This window comes from Bos taurus, chromosome 9 (genome assembly GCF_002263795.3).
Source record: "Bos taurus isolate L1 Dominette 01449 registration number 42190680 breed Hereford chromosome 9, ARS-UCD2.0, whole genome shotgun sequence".
Lineage (NCBI taxonomy): Eukaryota > Metazoa > Chordata > Mammalia > Artiodactyla > Bovidae > Bos > Bos taurus.
This window is the reverse complement of record NC_037336.1, coordinates 14,737,327-14,754,599: the sequence shown is the minus strand read 5'-3', so window position 1 is coordinate 14,754,599 and position 17,273 is coordinate 14,737,327. Positions and strand designations below refer to the sequence as shown.

Below are 17,273 nucleotides of genomic sequence, written 5' to 3'. Positions count from 1 at the left end.
TGATTTTATGTCAATATTAATTTGCAATTTTATAGAGTTTATGAATTTAAAAATTTACTGTTATATACCTCTTTATTTGATTAAACAGTTGACAGTACTCAGTTTCTTTCTGGGTATTGTAGTGTGTTTGCCATTTCAGAATGTAGTTAATATCTGGCCAAATGCGTTCAGGAACCAGGATGTTTGTCAAAAAATGCTCATGGATTTGCTTAGAGAAATGCTGTAACTTAGTGATCAAAAAACTAGCTTTTTATTCTTCACATATAATCAGTCAACTTGTTATTTTTTAAATTTTAGTGAAAGGAGCACCTCGAAACCTAAAGGTGACAGACGAGACTACGGATAGCTTTAAAATTACCTGGACTCAAGCTCCGGGGAGAGTCTTAAGGTACCGAATTACTTATAGACCTGTTGCTGGTGGAGAAAGCAAAGAAGTTACCACTCCAGCCAATCAGAGGAGGAGAACGCTGGAGAACCTGACTCCAGACACAAAATATGAAGTATCTGTAATTCCTGAATATGTCTCGGGACCCGGGTCTCCGTTGACTGGAAATGCAGCCACTGAAGAAGGTAGAAGAAATATGCTCATTATTTGGTAACAACTGAAATCTTAGACTAGGAGACGCTTTGGACAACTATTCAGACACTACAAGCCATGAGATACTTTGTCTCAATTATTGGAGTATCTAAGATGCTAGTCCTATTAGATTTGATTTATTCAAATATTTGACTTACTCGTGACCCCATTTATTGGGCTTTCCTGGTAGCTCAGATGGTAGAGAATCTGCCTGCAACACGGGAGACCTGGGTTTGACCCCTGGGTTGGGAAGATCCCCTGGAGGAGGGCATGGCAACCCACTCCAGTATTCTTGCCTGAAGAATCCCCATGGACAGAGGAGCCTGGCAGGCAGGCTACAGCCCATGTGGTCGCAAAGAGTTAGACATCACTGAGCAACTAAGCACAGCACAGACCTCATTTATTGGTGTCAGCAGGAACCTGAGTTGTATGATACGGTCTAAACATCCTTTTAATATAATACTATTAAATATTCTATTGTGAATTGAAGGATGACTAGGGATTAAAAATCATATTATGCACCATTGAGATAGATTACCTGTTATTTCTTCAGGAAGATTTAAAAATACTCACCTGTTTTTATTTAAATGGAATGATTAGGCTTCCAGGATAGATTCTGATATTAGTTGCAAGTTATTAATATTTATTTAATGGATCATTTCATGAATAAAAATTAAGCCATATGTATTTTTCATTTTATTCCTTGTCTTTAAAGTTTTAAAAACATAATAATAATTCCATGTCAGCAATAATGAGCAGTTATTAAGTACTTGGAGCAGGAAATGGCAACCCACTCCAATATTCTTGCCTGGGAAATCCCATGGACAAAGGAGCCTGCTGGGCTACAGTCCACGGGTAACAACAGTTGGACTCAACTGAGAGACTAAACCACCACCACCATTAAGCACCTATTCGCCTTCTGTGCAAAGAGCTTTTGATGTATTATCTCATTTAATCCCTGCATAGGACCTATGAAGTTGTTACTGTTATTATCCCAGTATTGCACAAATGTTGAGGCTAAGGAAACTGAATGTTGCTAATAAGCAGTGAATGTGAGTTTGTTGCCCTCTTGCAGACACTTCATGACTCCTGGTGCAGCCTAGCTAGTCTCTCCTGCAAAGACCCTCTCCACCTGCCCTCTTCTTTTCTTCCACTGGAGAACTCACTACCCTTATTCTTTCCAGTTGGGGATCTAGGGATCTTTGTACTGGGCACCAAAAAAAAAAAAAAAAAAAAGACCCAGTGATGCCTCATCCTTCTATTTTTCTGAGTTAAAGCTGGGGGATGTGTGCCTGGTGAGGAGAGTGATAGAGTTGGGAGCCTTGAGACCCTTCAGAGACCACATGGCCCCGTTACCAGGAAAGACATGAAAAGCCAAATATCACAGTTGCAAAGGGATGGGTGGCTCCTGAGTGGAACCAAGGCTCGTTTCCTCTCATGTATATTTTTCTAGAGACAGCACCATTTATCATTTTTATCAATTAACATAATTCATGGGCATCACATTTAGATGTTCTTAGCTTTCCTCCAACAAAGTCTTTTTATTGACTGTTTCTTAGAGGAGTTAAAAATCTCCATTGTGTTACTAATCAGCATATATACATTTTATAGTGCTTTGTTCCAGTTTTAGAGAAAATGTTGTAGTTTTTTTTTACATGAAAGATTCTAACATGGAAGACTTTAGCCTATGTGACTACGGTACAGAAGAGAAATTGGATGGCTTTTGCTTTGTTTCTGCTAACACATAGGGCCCGGTTTAGAGATGCTTAAACTCTGTTGACTAGTCAGCAGTTACAATAGTCATAATCTCACCCAGGATGTAAATTTGATTACATATCTATCTCATAGATAGGTGGATAGATATGGGCTTCCCAGGGGGCACTACTGTAAGGAACCCGCGTGCCAGTGCAGGAGAAGTGAGAGACGCGGGTTTGATCTCTGGGTGGGGAAGATCTCCTGGAGGAGGGCATGGCAATTGATTATATATATATAAAGCAGCAAAATGTTTTTAAGTCATTTTACTAAATAATGAGTTTTGATGTTGTTGTTTCTTTAATGAAGTTAGAGGGAACCCAAGGGATTTACGAGTTTCTGACCCTACGACATCAACAATGAAACTGTCTTGGACGAGGGCACCAGGAAAGGTGAAACAGTATCTCATCACATACACACCGGTGGCAGGAGGTGACACTCAAGAGGTCACTGTGAAGGGAGACACAGCGAGTACTGTCCTGAGAGGATTAAACGAAGGGACGCAGTATGCCTTATCTGTGACAGCCTTGTACGCCTCTGGAGCTGGAGATGCCCTTTTTGGAGAAGGGACAACACTTGAAGGTAATTACTGTCATATTTTATAGAAATCTCTGAGCTTGCTTGTGATTGCGCTTAGGAAGCTTAAAATGTTTTCAGAGAATGAAATCTGAGTGTGTGCCATCTTTTCTCTTAAAAGGAATTTGTATTAAAAAAATAAGTAGTCATAAAACTGCTTCTTATTCAGAGATGTAGGCTACCAAAAAATTAAATTTGATTGGGAAGCAGTGTACTGGGGAGCTGAGTGTGTAGTAAGGCTGTAGAAATGTGTCTGTTGTGCCATGGGTTGGTTAAATGGAGAATAGGTGTGTGACTCTCAGAGTGGACAGGGGGAAACATTAATGGAGCAAGAGGGTTTGGGGTGCCTGAGATAAGGCAGTTGGTCTGTCACCCAGGAGCAGAAAGGATCCCTTCTCTGACTAATAGCCTCTTCTCCTGCACCGTGCCTATCAACATCAGTATCAGTTCAGTCGCCCAGTCATTTCCGACTCTTTGCAACCCCGGGGACTACAGCACACCAGGCCTCCCTGTTCATCACCAACTCCCGGAGTTTACTCAAACTCATGTCCATTGAGTCGGTGATGCCATCCAACCATCTCATCCTCTGTCATCCCTTCTCCTCCTGCCTTTAATCTTTCCCGACATTAGGGTCTTTTCCAATGAGTCAGTTCTTCGCATCAGGTGGCCAAAGTATTGGAGTTTCAGCTTCAGCATCAGTCCTTCCAATGAATATTCAGGACTGATTTCCTTTAGGACAGACTGATTGGATCTCCTTGCAGTCCAAGGGACCCTCAAGAGTCTTCTCTGACTATGCCTACAAGCATTTATAAATATGAGAGACCAAGTTACTGTTTGTTTTCTGAATGACTTCTAAAATTCAGTTCTGTGTTAGAAGTTCAAAGTTAATGCAGTACTTAGTAAGAACCATCAACAAGACTGGATCTGTTTCCTTGGTTCTCCAGAGTTCATTGTCAGAGGGCTTCATATTTCTTAGGCTCTTTTGAACTGTAATGGAAGCTTAGATTTGACTCACCACAACCGGAAAGTAAGTCGTACAAGAGAGAAAGCACAAATTTAACTTAACTACAATGAAAATGGATTGTAGTTTTGAAAAGCAGTATCAGTGGATGGTTAAAATGATGATGCAGTTCCATAGCTGGGGCCTAAGTGGGAGGTCGGGTTTACTTTTATTATCACCTCCTTTTCTATGCCTTATTTAAAATAATTGTAGGAAGAAAATAAATCTGAAGTATCTTTTGTCATGTGAGATCATAGTGATATTAGGCAAATATCCATATCGGATTTAGTGGGTCCAAGAGCTTGGAGGATGATAGATGTTGTAATTCACAAGGATGAGATCTACAAGAGGCAGTTTTGATTAAAACTTTGACTTAGGTAAGAAATAAAACCTAATTGACAAAAACAGTCTAATCAGAGTTCTGTCTCTAATAGTGATTAAGGGTTTAATCCAATACTCTGTGAAATTTATTATTAGAAGAGGGTTTAAATGAAAGTTTAAATCCCAGTGTGCAAAGTACTGATTATTTGAAGAGTCCTGGTTTGGCTACCATGTGACTTTGAAATAACCTCTTAACCCCTCTGAACCTCAGTTTATCCATCTATAAAGAGGGGTTTTTCCCCCTTCCTCCCAAACTTACTGTGGAGATCAAATGGTAGAGTGTTAAGTGAAATGCTTTGGGATCTGGAAAATACTCCACATATATGAAATTCATCAAGGGGAAACAACATTCAGTTTAGAACTGATATCTAAAGATGCAGCTTTTGTAAGTATATCAAAGATGTTGAATGGTTACTCTAAAACTTTGAAAATAATAAGAGATGGAAATGGAAATTGCCTTAATTAGGGGGACATAGTCCAAACAATGGAAGCATGTGATCTTTATACCTGGAGCAACATTCAGAATTTCTGAGAAATTTGTCCCCTTTTTTTTTTTTGACCTTTAAGTTCTCTTTCTCATGTGCTTTCTACAGGCTTTTAACATAGATTGCTCCTCTAGGATTTTTAACGGATCAGCTTTGGAGCGTTTGTGTTTTTATATAATAGTTGTAGATTGTTTATATTTGCAAACATTTCTCCCTTATAAGGGATATCTTGGAAATAATAGTTTTACTTGTGCTTATACTTTTTAAACTTCTGATATTCTTTTGCATTTCTTACTTTATAAATATACTTACACTTTGTCAAAATGTTGCCTCTAAAGATTAATGCATTTTTACTAAGAATAATATATTGTCAATTTTTAGAAAATAAAATTCACATTTTAACATCACAGCAAACATTCTATTGGGTAATGACTTTTCTAGGCCAAGTGTGTAGCTAAATTCTTTATAATTTTATGGCTTTGCACAGGTGGTATAGAAAATCTACAAATTTGAATGTGTGTGTTAGTGTGCACACCCATATATCTGGTCAGAAATAATCTCCAAGGGAGATACACAGATAGTAAAATAAATCAAAAAATTACTATTTCCCATTCCCTGAGATGGAGGAAAGCTAGATGATTTGCAACTTCACTTTAAAAATATAGTTAATTCATAACTAGATTGTAATAGTAGATTTTTTTCCCATTGACACCAAAGCTTTTCACTTTAGTGAAGGATTAGAGAAAATGCTGCCAGCCTGATTTTGTTAACATATTTATCTTACTGCATGATGTGTGGTAAACTTATCAAATATGTGAAAGCATAGTTGTGACTAAATTAAAATAATAGATATTTTTTGCTCATGGTTATTCCATTTCATTTTATTATATTAACTCAGCCAAATCCACATACCATATACAGGAATAGGATATGATGGTAAATGCAGAGAATGGAAAGCCCAGAAACACAGCCAGCCAACTGCTCTTGAGGGTTGCTGTTTTTCTAATCTGTTTTTCTCTTGGGAGAGGAGGTGGTTAGAGCAGACCTTGAAGGAATGTTTCTTCCATCCAGACGCATGGCTCAGCCAGCGAGGGCATTCTGTGGCTTGAAAATTTTATAGATTGACTGAAGTGCATTCTATTCAATTAAAAAAGAATTAAAAAAATATTTAGCATGGGCTATAACTGTCCCTAACTTGAATCTGTTTCCTAGTGCTTTCTTGAAATGCAGCCAATGATCAGAAAATTCCCCCGTCCCTGGAAGAGAGATTTATTAGCATTGGCGTTGGGGAGGTTCATGGTTGGCCCTAGTACTGTATGAAATAGAATCACAAAGGCAGAGTTTATTACTATTTCAGATCCAAACTTCAGAGGAATCTGAGCACAAGCTATTAGGTTTGATTTACATTGTTTTTTTCTCCTGTTGTTGTTAAAGAAGATTTAATGTAATTACTAAAACACTGCTGTACATGTAAATGAACTTCAAATCTTGAAAGAATTCTTAGTTGTCACTGCTAGTGTTTACAGAGGGAAACCTGCTCTTTTAAACTAAGAAATGAATAATTCCCACTTTAATTCAGAGATTTACTGCAAATGAATGCAAATTTCAGCGTTGGAATAATACAGTTCTTTTATTTTTGAATGTGTTTGTTGGCTGTGGAAAAGATGATTTTTCAGAATTTCTTTTGTTTCAGTTGCTGTAGCAACCCTCTGGTGTCCTAAACATGAAAGGCTTCCTATACATCAAACCATGCTAACTCAGCTGACATTTGGTTACCATGAGGTTTTTAGCACATCACAGGAATTCTTCTGCAAGATGTTGAGTAACATGGGGTGCCTCCAAGATGGAATAAATAAGGCCTCTGTGTTTTCCTAGATTTACTGCTGTCTCATAATTCAAAAAATCATTCATTCTGTGTATAACAATTCTGATGTTTCCAGGGAACTTTAGTCCAATCACCAAACAGTAATATCTTTCCCACAAATTGATGGCTTATCAGAGAAAAATCTAAACTATGTTGGAGAGGTGACAATTATGGAAGAAATCTAATCCAGGCTTTGAGGTTGAAGGGCAATTTGCTTTTTAAGAACTATGTGTTACTTAAAGTAAGTTAACTGATCAATAGTGAACTTTGTCCTTTGGAATGGTGATTTCAAGTCGTTGCTTGTAAATCAAGTGTGTTTCCACATGAACATTATCCAGAGCAGGTCTTCCTTATTGTGCTGTGGAAAGTTGGATGACTTTGAGTTGAGCTCTATCGGAAAAGACAAATTGATTTAGAAGGGGGGTACATTACATTTTCAATTTAATTTCTATTTTTGAAAGTGGTATGTGAAACTCAATGAAAGCTGGCTAGAACAATCTGTAAGATGAAAATAGAGTTTCATTTCTTAATGATTAATTTTTCAGTTATCACTGGCTAATTTGTGTTATAATTGTATTTGAATTGGATGATGATCTGCTTTTCAGAAAGCAAATGGAAAAGGGCTAAGGAAATGTAGGAAAGTTACTTAAATGAGGCCTCAGTTCTTTGGCCTCATATGTGGAAAAAGTAGAATCAACCCCGTGTGGATCTTCAGATCATGAGAAATGCACCTGTCTAATCACTTGCCTCAGCAGCAGCACAGGGATGCATGCATGCAGGCACCAGCGATGCTGCCTTTTAATATATGTGACTATGCTTTGTAATCCGATCAGAAATACTGAGCATCAAAATTTCAAAAACTGATGAATTTTGTTTGTTTAAATTTATGACAGAAAAGCTTTGTTATTTCTTACACTTGCCCTAGTACTATACTGGAGAGAGCACGGTAGAAGGGAAAACTATTGAGAGGGATTCAGAGGAATAGAGATGAAGGCGTATATCGTTACAGAAGATGATGGTATGACTTGTTTGAAATGATTGCCAGCAATTCCGTTCCCAGAGGTAAAAGTAACATGCAAAGTACAGGCATGTGGTTCAAAATGGCAGAAAACAAGTACTGTGAGATTATATATTATTGAAAACCATGTCACTTAGGTGAAAAACGTGGACAAGCCCAAACATCTTAAAACATGCATTTGTGAGTCTTGCAGGCAGACAGAGAGGAGGAGCTCAAGATGGGGGAGCCTTTGCTAGAGCAGAAGTGGGTCCATATTTAGGGACGGGTTGAGACAAAGTGGCAAGAAGTCTGTTGGAATTGGTTTCTGTGCATGCCACTGTTTCTTTGGCTTTGTCTTTTGAAGAACAGTGACCTTTGTGGTCTTTCCTGTTACCTCAAACAGTGTAGAATCCTCCTGCATGCAGGAGACCCAGGTCTGATCCCTGGGTCTGGAAGATCTTCTGGAGATGGGAATGGCAACCCACTCCAGTATTCTGGCCTGGAGTATCCACGGACAGAGGAGCCTGGTGGGCTACTGTCCATGGGTCACGGAGAGTCGGACATACTGAGTGACTAATACTAACCTTTGCTGGATAGAGGCTCTATATTTCTTATATTTCTTTCTTGTTCCTCTCTCTTTCCTCTTCCTTCCCAGGTATATTAGAAATTGACTCTGTCCCAAAAGCAGTCCAAGCCAAATAATCTCTTTCAGTAGCTACTGATGTCTGAACTTCTGTAGTTTGAGAAAACCTGCAATTCAATATATTAAACTAAAGCAAGTGGCTGGCTGGGTAACACTAGAGTGGAATCTCATTCACAGGAAAATGTGATCAGTGCTTGAAGAAACATTGAAAAGCCATTTCCTTTTTGACACAGGATGGAGGGGAAGAGAGAATGGGGAACATCCCACTCATGTAATGGGATGGAAAGGATGTGATGAGAACTTCTCGGTTCTCTGTGGATCAGCCTTGGGCTCACGCCACTACTACCGAAAGGGTGACTTGTGTGTGGCCATAGACCCGTGTGATATAGAGAAACCATCACACCATGCTACCCAGCGTCCCCATTTCCGCCAGGTTTGACCAATTTTGCTTTCACCCCATGGGGTTTTACTTCACCACACCTGCCTCTCATTTCTGAATGAAAGCAAGGGTGAGGGTTCCCTCCCACATGGACCAAACACAGCTTCCAAATAAATAAATGTCCCCTAAGTGAGAAAAGAAGCCAGAATCGTGGAGGAATCAGTATCACAGAGGAGGCCGAAACAATTTTTAGAAAGCGTCAGGGCTCAGGCACATCTTCAGACACTCCAGTGTAATTGATCTGGGATGGCCGGGTCTTTAGCCCTCCAGGTGATTCCTGTATCTGACTGGGTCCAGTCCAGGTTTTACTCCTGAGGGTCCCAGGGCTCCAGGAGGTAGGGGCATGCTCATCCTGTTGCACACCTAGTCCCCAGGCCAGCGTGGCCCCTTGGCAGACTGCCAGTTACATCACAGGGTGCAATTCAACTGCTTTTTTTGGTAACTTAACATTTGACCAAGCCAAGATTCCATTTTTAAAAACTTCAAGGGTTATAGGTCTGATAAAATATACTTATCACGAGAACATCATAGTCTCAAGATTCTTGGATGTAATGCAACAGCTTGAAAACCCAACCCTCCTACTTTTTGGAGAAAAAAGGCGTTTCAATGTGTTTGACAACAGCGTACACTTAATATTTCAGTTCGGTTCAGTTCAGTCACTCAGTCATGTCCGACTCTTTGCGACCCCATGGACTGCAGCATGCCAGGCTTCCCTGTCCATCACCAACTCCCAGAGCTTACTCAAACTCATGTCCATTGAGTTGGTGATGCCATCCAACCATCTCATCCTCTTGTTGTCCCCTTCTCGTCCTGCCTTTAATCTTTCCCAGCATCAGGGTCTTTTCAGATGTGTCAGTTCTTCGCATCAGGTGGCCAAAGTATTGGAGTTTCAGCTTCAGCATCAGTCCTTCCAATGAATATTCAGGACTGATTTCCTTTAGGATGGACTGGTTGGATCTCCTTATATTTAGGATTATTATTATCAAACTGACTGACATACAAGAAACCCACTGAAGCAGTTTATATTTTCAATCTTGGCCTCTGGTTTGAGGTGTCTCTTTTCTGTCTTTGGATTTCACATTTCTTTGTCACAAACATGGAATGTTGAAGCGCCAGTACCTACAAGTAATGCCTTTCTGTGTTAGGCAGAAACTATCATTTTTTTGAGGACCTTTTTTTTTCTGTGATTGAGAATATAATTAATGTTCACTTGAATTAGTACTGTCATGCCATTAATGGGAACTCCCGTATCATATTTGGATCTTAAAAAGTGTTTTTACAGATTCTTTCCAGGACATTGAACAGTTCTACAGAGGTCTTCATTACAATTTTATTAATATTTTGTTCTAGCTTTCCACATCTTGAGAGTGTTAATGTAGTTGATTAAAATCCATGGGAATACATATCTAATGAGTTCCTTTTGTGTGTAGCTCAGAAATATCTTTGTGAATGTATTTTTGCTTCAACCACAAATTTCCTTCCTATTATTTTCTCACAGTGAAATCATTAGCCTGTGTTTGTGAGATTGATGTCTGTTGCCATGGAAATAAACAATGTCACAAATTCAGAACTATAGAAAGTAGGCAGAAAAATAGGCTGAGAAGCGCAATCTTTGGGAAAAGTAGAAACTGAAATTATTATTTGTAAATCTCTCCAGTGTTAATTTGGAAGATTACTTTTGGAGAATGTTCTTAATGTGGCTTTTAAGCTTATTTAAATTCTGAATCCCTTTCAAGTACTTTTAAGTATTATTTCACAAAAGCTGTTGCTAATTGCAGCCTGGGAAATTTAAGAGAAGAAGTACATATGAAAAAAAGATGTAGTATATATTAAGCAAATGAAACATGCTGCGTATTTAAAACTTAGAGACGAGTAGTTGGAATACCAACCATCAAAACAAAATAAAAAGTGAAAAAACAACAGGCAAGTCAAACCCAACCAACTCAGCCCAACCTAACCAAAGAAACAGTTTGTTTAATTCCTGTAAGTAGAGAAGATACAAAGATGTGTGACCTTAGTAGGAATACAATTAAAGACCTTCAAATGAAGATGAGCCTCAGGAACTGAGGGAAAGAAGTCAGTATGTTCTTGAAAATAAATATTCTTGGTTGCAGTGAAATATGTAACTAATTTCCCTCCAGAGATGAGATGTCCTGTCAGCAGTTAAACTTATTTATAATAGAGTTAAAATTTTCCATTTGGTCTTGGGGTCTGGTAGTATGCCCAGCTTCCATTTTATTTTTTCCTCTGTAATCTGACATATATGATAGGGTTTTGTCCACCATTTATTGTTATCTTTATGTACTTGAAATTTAAATAATTATGAGTATTTTTAAGATACTCATTTTTACTCTTTGATTCAAGTAGAATAGCAGCCTTCAGCATTCTTGTAGCAGCACTGTATATCATTTTCTTGAATACACAATAATTACTGGTAAAATGTATGCTGGAGAGGCAGATAGTTTTATATTTATGTCATACTGTGGCATAAACCCTAGTAAAGGTAGCCAGTATAAAATGACTTGTATATTTATCTTACATTTAAATTATGGAAAGTTAGGGTTTTATTGGTAGACATCTGTGCCTCCTATTAAGTCAGGGTTTCCATATTTTTTCCACTTGAGTTGTATTTTTATTTTGAATGGGAGAGCCAAAATTTAGTAGCAGACATTTTTGATCAGTTAGAGCAAGTGGTGTGTTTTATTTTGATGACTAATCGTTTTTAGGTTTTCCAGAAGAATTGTTGGTTTTTATTTTCCTTAGGGTTAAGCTATAATTGAAATTTTGCATTTCTGGATTTTTAGCTGTTTGAACAAATAGTTGAAAATAGACTGTGAAAAAAAGACTGTTGAAATTAAGATTTGCAAGTGATATAAGATTGTTGAAGTAACTGGAAGTGGTACATTGAAACGGAGCTTACTTAAAGAAGATAAGAGAGGGAAAGATGATGGTGAAGAAATAAAGATCTTTGTGAACAATCGATGAAGAGAACTGAGTAAAATTGGGGGATTTAGATGCTTTTTTCCCTCTTTGAAAATTTCTTTAGGCATTTACTTCTATGTATTTGAATGTCATTCTTGTTCTGAAGGACATTTTAATCTGACTGGACATATGGGGGCAAGGGTGATAAGCAGGAATCAGGCATAATTATTCGGTTTAATCCCATCTTCTGTTCCCCTGACAGAACAGGACAGACAGCTCAGAAAGAAGAAATGGGTAAGTTAGACAAATTGAGTCCAACAAGTCAGGGTGTCTGCCAGGATGAGGGAGTATTTACATATCTAATAGACATTAAAGAGTGATCCCCCTTTCATTTCTTTTCTAGAGCGCGGTTCACCTGGAGATTTGATTACTAAAGATATCACGGACACATCGATTGGGGCTTATTGGACGTCAGCTCCAGGAATGGTTCGCGGTTACAGGGTCTCCTGGCAATCACTTTATGATGATATAGAGACTGGAGAAAAGAGTCTTCCTGCAGATGTAATTCATACTGTGATAGAAAACCTGCAGCCAGAGACCAAGTACAGAGTTTCCATATTTGCAACTTACAGTAGTGGAGAAGGGGAACCCTTGAGTGGAGAAGCCATGACTGAATGTAGGTAACACTCTGAGGGGGGTTGCCAGTGTGTTGGTGCTACCTAATAGCTATCAGCTCATGATAACCTCTTGCATTTTTTTTCTTTATGTGACAGATGAGGACTAAAAACGTATGACCTTTAATGAATGTGCTTTAAAATCAAGTTCATTGTGTATCTAAACTTGTATCAGATTTTGAAATATTGAATCCCTACCAACTGCCTACACCGTTTACCCTTGAAAATGTGGGGGTTAATCTGCGTATAATTTATAGGCAACCATTCTTATCCGAGGTTCCTCTGCATCCCAGGATAAAACCAACCTCGGATCATGTAGTCCTGCCGCATTTGATAGTGAAAAAAAAATCCATGTACAACTGGACCTTCAAAGTTCAAACCTTCGTTGTTCAAGGATGAACTGTGTTTCTCTCTCTCTCTCTCGCTTCTTTTTTTCTGGTGGAAAGATCAACTAGATGAGAGACTCAACTAGTAAAGAGACAGGAAGCTATGGAAACAGAGAGAATTCAGGGACATTTATAACTACATGGCCTCGGGCAAGTTCTTGAAACTTCTTTGAGCTTCAGTTTCCTAATATGTAGAATGCAGCGTCAGATTTGAGCATTAAATAAAATAACAGTGGGCAAAGCATAGCGCCCTAGCCACTTAGAGAAGACTGATGTATAATGCAGCTGTTGAGACAATGTATGTTGTACAACCAGGACTAATCCTAAATTATTTTTACTATGTTTGGGGAGGCTAATTCAAGTCTACTCAGTTTTCTGATGGCTAAAATTTACCTTAATCTCATTAATATTCTTTTCTGTGAAAAATTTTGAGTGACGTCTCATCATTTATTATCAGGTGGCTAGGGAGAAATGTGTCTGTATTTCATAATTGTCTTTCCTAAAAAGCAATTTATTAAAAATGGGCATTTCTAAGAATTTATAGAAAAGTTTATTCTTTTTGTTTGGGAGGATTTAGGAAAAGGGGAAAGAGTGGGGGTGTTCTTGCATTTCTTTTTTTAGGAAGAAGTGGAGGAATTGGGTGAAATTAAGGCCACATATTGGGTGATATTTTTGCCAAAGGAGAGAGGAAAACGCCAAGGGCAATTTCAGTAGTGAAGTCCTGTATCCTGATTTCAAGTTGTCCTTAAATTAAAATCTTTTGGTCTGAGTTCTCTGTAGAATTCATCTTTTCTTTTTTTTTAATCACTGGCAAACTCATTTGGATATGTCTGAGCTTAAGTCTGTGTCAAAATTAACAGATTAAAAAAAAATCAAACTCCTTATAGGAGATTTAAATACATGAAAAGGCATATTTCCCAGATATTGACATGATTGGTTTCCATGATAGTGAATGAAATCCTGTGTCTGAATATATTGACTGACATAGCTTAAGAACTTGGCAGAAATTCATCTCTATTTCTGGCAGTTATTCATTTGTTGGTAAAGACAAGTTATGTTGTAAATTTAGGCCACATATGACACATCTAGCTAAATTTATTTGTAGGCATAAAGATAAATTCACATGGCTGAGAAATTATCAAAAAATACATATTTAGAGGGAAACTTTTTCAAAAATTCTCCTCCATCCTTTCTTCTTCTGAAAAGATTGAATCCTCAGATATTTATTTGGGATTTAAAATCTCCACAAGGGATATGTTTTAGCTCAAAGCAAGTATGTTGGTAGAAATTCTAAATAAACTTTCTAAAAGCTGAGCATCTAAGACATTTTCAGTATTTCTTGGCTAATTGATTGGTTTAAATCTTAGTAAATGGAAAGGCCTCTTTTGAACCATGAGCAGAGTAGGTAGGAATGAAAGGCACATTTTCTAGAGGGCATAAGTCACCTGCTCAAACTGCTCAGCAAATTAGATGAAAGACAAGAACCCTTCTTTGTTCTGCTTCCATTTTTTAAAATTTTTATTTGGAGGACAATTGCTTTACAATGTTGTGTTGGTTTCTGCCTTACAGCAACACGAATCAGCCACAAGTGTATATACACCGCCTCCCTCTGGAGCCTCCCTCCCCACCCGCCATCTGCTACCATTCTTAGCTGTTGTGTTTTAGTTTGCTTTCTTTGTGGAAAGTAAGGTAGTTTCAAAAATGCTTTGAGAAATCCGAGTCACATGTAGTGTCTTTGGCTGGTGGACAGGTCCAAAAATTGTGTGTATAACTGGGCCATGCTCTTAGAGTATCTTATAAACTTCCAAGGGGGACATTTTGGAAATATTTTCTGCTTTCACCTGACGTTCAGAGACATGGTATGCAGACTGTCGATACACTGACAACCATGAATTGTGGCTAAAAAGCCAGCAGGTGGGAAACTCTACCGGCCCTTCAATTATGGCAGCTAGTTTAGCCAAGGTACAGTGAGATTGGAGAGCATCTTGTGAAAGGCACTAAAACTTGAAAAGAACTTAGAATGGGAGTGTTACAGCATTTTATAGCATGTGGCCTATCAATGAATGGAGTGACAAATCTTGCCTTTTTCTTATGGGAAGACAACAAGGATTTCTTTTTCCTCCTTAAAATCCAGAGTTTCCCATTAAAGCCAGGATGAGATATGTCATACCTTATTTAACTTCAGTTCCTTTATTTTCAAGAGTTAATTATAAAGCAGGAAAACAATTGAGATCCTTGAAGCACTTCAAAGTATGAAGTACAGTATTTGAAAGTTATTAACATATTTAAATTTGGGAATATTTTCAAGTTTGTGATCCCACTTTTGGGGGACATAGGCTTCATTTTAGACCAACACTCATAATATTTAACTGTCTATTTGTCTCAATTCTAAGTGGTATGAAATGGGTTTGAGAATTTTGTGTAAGGAAGAAATGTCTTGTTCTACTGAACAAGAGTTGAAGAGATGGAAACAAGAGGTCAGTAAACATATTTTAGCAGAACTTTTTCTAGAAAAGTGTTAGGCACACATGGATTTACTCAATACTTGTGACAGATTGTTCTGTGTACTATTCTTTCTCATGTTCTTTCAAAAATCCTATGTAAGGTCTTTACATTTTTTTTGAAAAAATATATTTTTTTTCTTTTAATAGTTCACGTACCTAGAGAATAGTAACGGGGAACTGGAGATTAACTAAATACATTTTAATTTTCCAGAAAGTAATGGAATTGGCCAAGAATTCTCTTACTTTCTTAGCCTAAAATTAAAAAAATATTCTCTTAGTTGAAATTATATTTGCATCTTTCAGAGACATAATTCATAAGCATATATTGATTTTCTTTACCTGTTTTGTCATTCTTAACTTTGTCCTATATACATAATGCATCTTTTGCTTATATGGCTGCTGTCAAGATTATACTGATTTTAAGTAATTTGCTAATAATGTGCCTGGATGTGGTTTTTTCATGTTTCTTGTGCTTAGGGTTATTGAGGTTGTTGGATCTGTGGGTTTATAGTTTTATAAGGTTTGAAAATATTTAGGCCATTATTTCTTAAAATATTTTATTTATTACTCCTCACTTTCTTCAGGTATTCTAGTTCCGCATGTGTTAGACTGGTTGAAGTTGTCACATAGCTCACTTCTGTGCTTTTCAGTTTTTCAGTCTTTTTTCTTTTATTATGTTTCAATTTGGGTAGTTTTTATTCTCATGTCATCAAGTTTGCTAGTATTTTTTTTTTTGCAGTTTCTGATTTGATGTTAGTATCACCCTGTGTATTTCTTGTGTCAGGCATTGTATTTTTCACTTCTAGAGGTTTGGTTTGAGTCTTTGTTATATATTCTATGTGTTTACCTAACATGCTTAATATTTCTTGTACCATCATTAACATATGGAATATGGTACATATCATAATATTGATAATCTCTGTTTTGATGTTCCCTTTGAATAGTTCTGTCATATGTGTTATTTTCAGTTCTATTTCTGCTTGCCGAACTTGGTTTCTGGTGAGAGCTCTCTTCCTGGTTTGCAGATGGCCATGTTCTTTCTGTGTCCTCAGGTAGCCTTTCCTCAGTCTGTACATGTTGAGGGTAAGGAGGGGAGAGAGAGAGAGGAAATGAGCTCTCTGGTGTCTCCTCATCCTCTTATAAGGATTCCGGTTCCATCAGATTAGGGCCTTACCTGTAGAATCTCATTTAATCCTAATTACCTCCCTGCGTGCTAAATCACTTCAGTTGTGTCCAACTCTTTGCGACTCTAGCGCTCCAGGCTCCTCTGTCCATGGGATTCTCCAGGCAAGAAATAATTGAGTGGGTTGCCATTTCCTTCTCCAATTACTTCCTAAAGGTCCAAATACTATCACATTGGAGATTAAGGCATTAACATATGAATATAGGGAGGCACAACCATTCAGTCCATGATACAGGTTATTATTTTTTTCTTTATTTGCATTTCTGGTAATGTTTATTAGAAGCCAGACTATGAACTTTACTTTTTTGGATATCAGATATTTTTATGTTCTTACAAATATCCTCTAAAGGTTTGTTCTGGGATGTAGTAAACTCACTTGGAAACAGTTTGATATTTTTGAAGCTTTCATTAACATTGTGTTAAAACTAGACTAGAGAAACCTTTAGTTTAGGGCTTCTTTTACACCAGTCCTGGGGCAGTAACTCCTCCTTAGTACTCTATATGATGTTCAGAGAATTTTGAGATTTTCTATTCTGAAGAGGGGAAATATTTCTGGCCCCACATGAACTCTAAGAACTTTTTTCTCTCTACTCCTTCTAGGTGGTTCTTTGGTTTTGAGTAGTTTACTTATTCATATGTACAGAGTAGTACTGGATTGAACACTTAAGTAGGACCTTTTGCAGATTTTTGGAGCTTTTTCTCCGTCACACTATCCCCAGGACTTTCTCTGCAAGTTCTAAGTGCCTTGGACTCCCCGAACTGACAAAACTACCTCCTCAATTAAGGGAGACCACCAGGCTCCATCTGGGTTCCCCCTTCCTGTACTGGTGCTGGAAACTCTCTCCTAGCAATAAGTCAGGGCAATGATCAAGCTCCTTCTCATTTGTTTC

The 17,273-nt window shown here is 37.8% G+C and overlaps 1 protein-coding gene across 4 annotated transcripts in view; it reads left to right on the top strand.

Moving 5' to 3' along the window:
• Positions 1 to 17,273, top strand: part of COL12A1 (collagen type XII alpha 1 chain) — a 115,137-nt gene that overhangs the window by 21,801 nt on the left and 76,063 nt on the right. For 3 of the 4 annotated variants that reach the window (XM_059889593.1, XM_059889594.1, NM_001206497.2), the window contains 3 exon segments: positions 298 to 570; positions 2,639 to 2,911; positions 12,040 to 12,312. The exons of the other annotated variant lie outside the window; for it this stretch is intronic. In XM_059889593.1, coding sequence (XP_059745576.1) covers positions 298 to 570; positions 2,639 to 2,911; positions 12,040 to 12,312 — 819 coding nt within the window. 4 annotated transcript variants of the gene reach the window in all.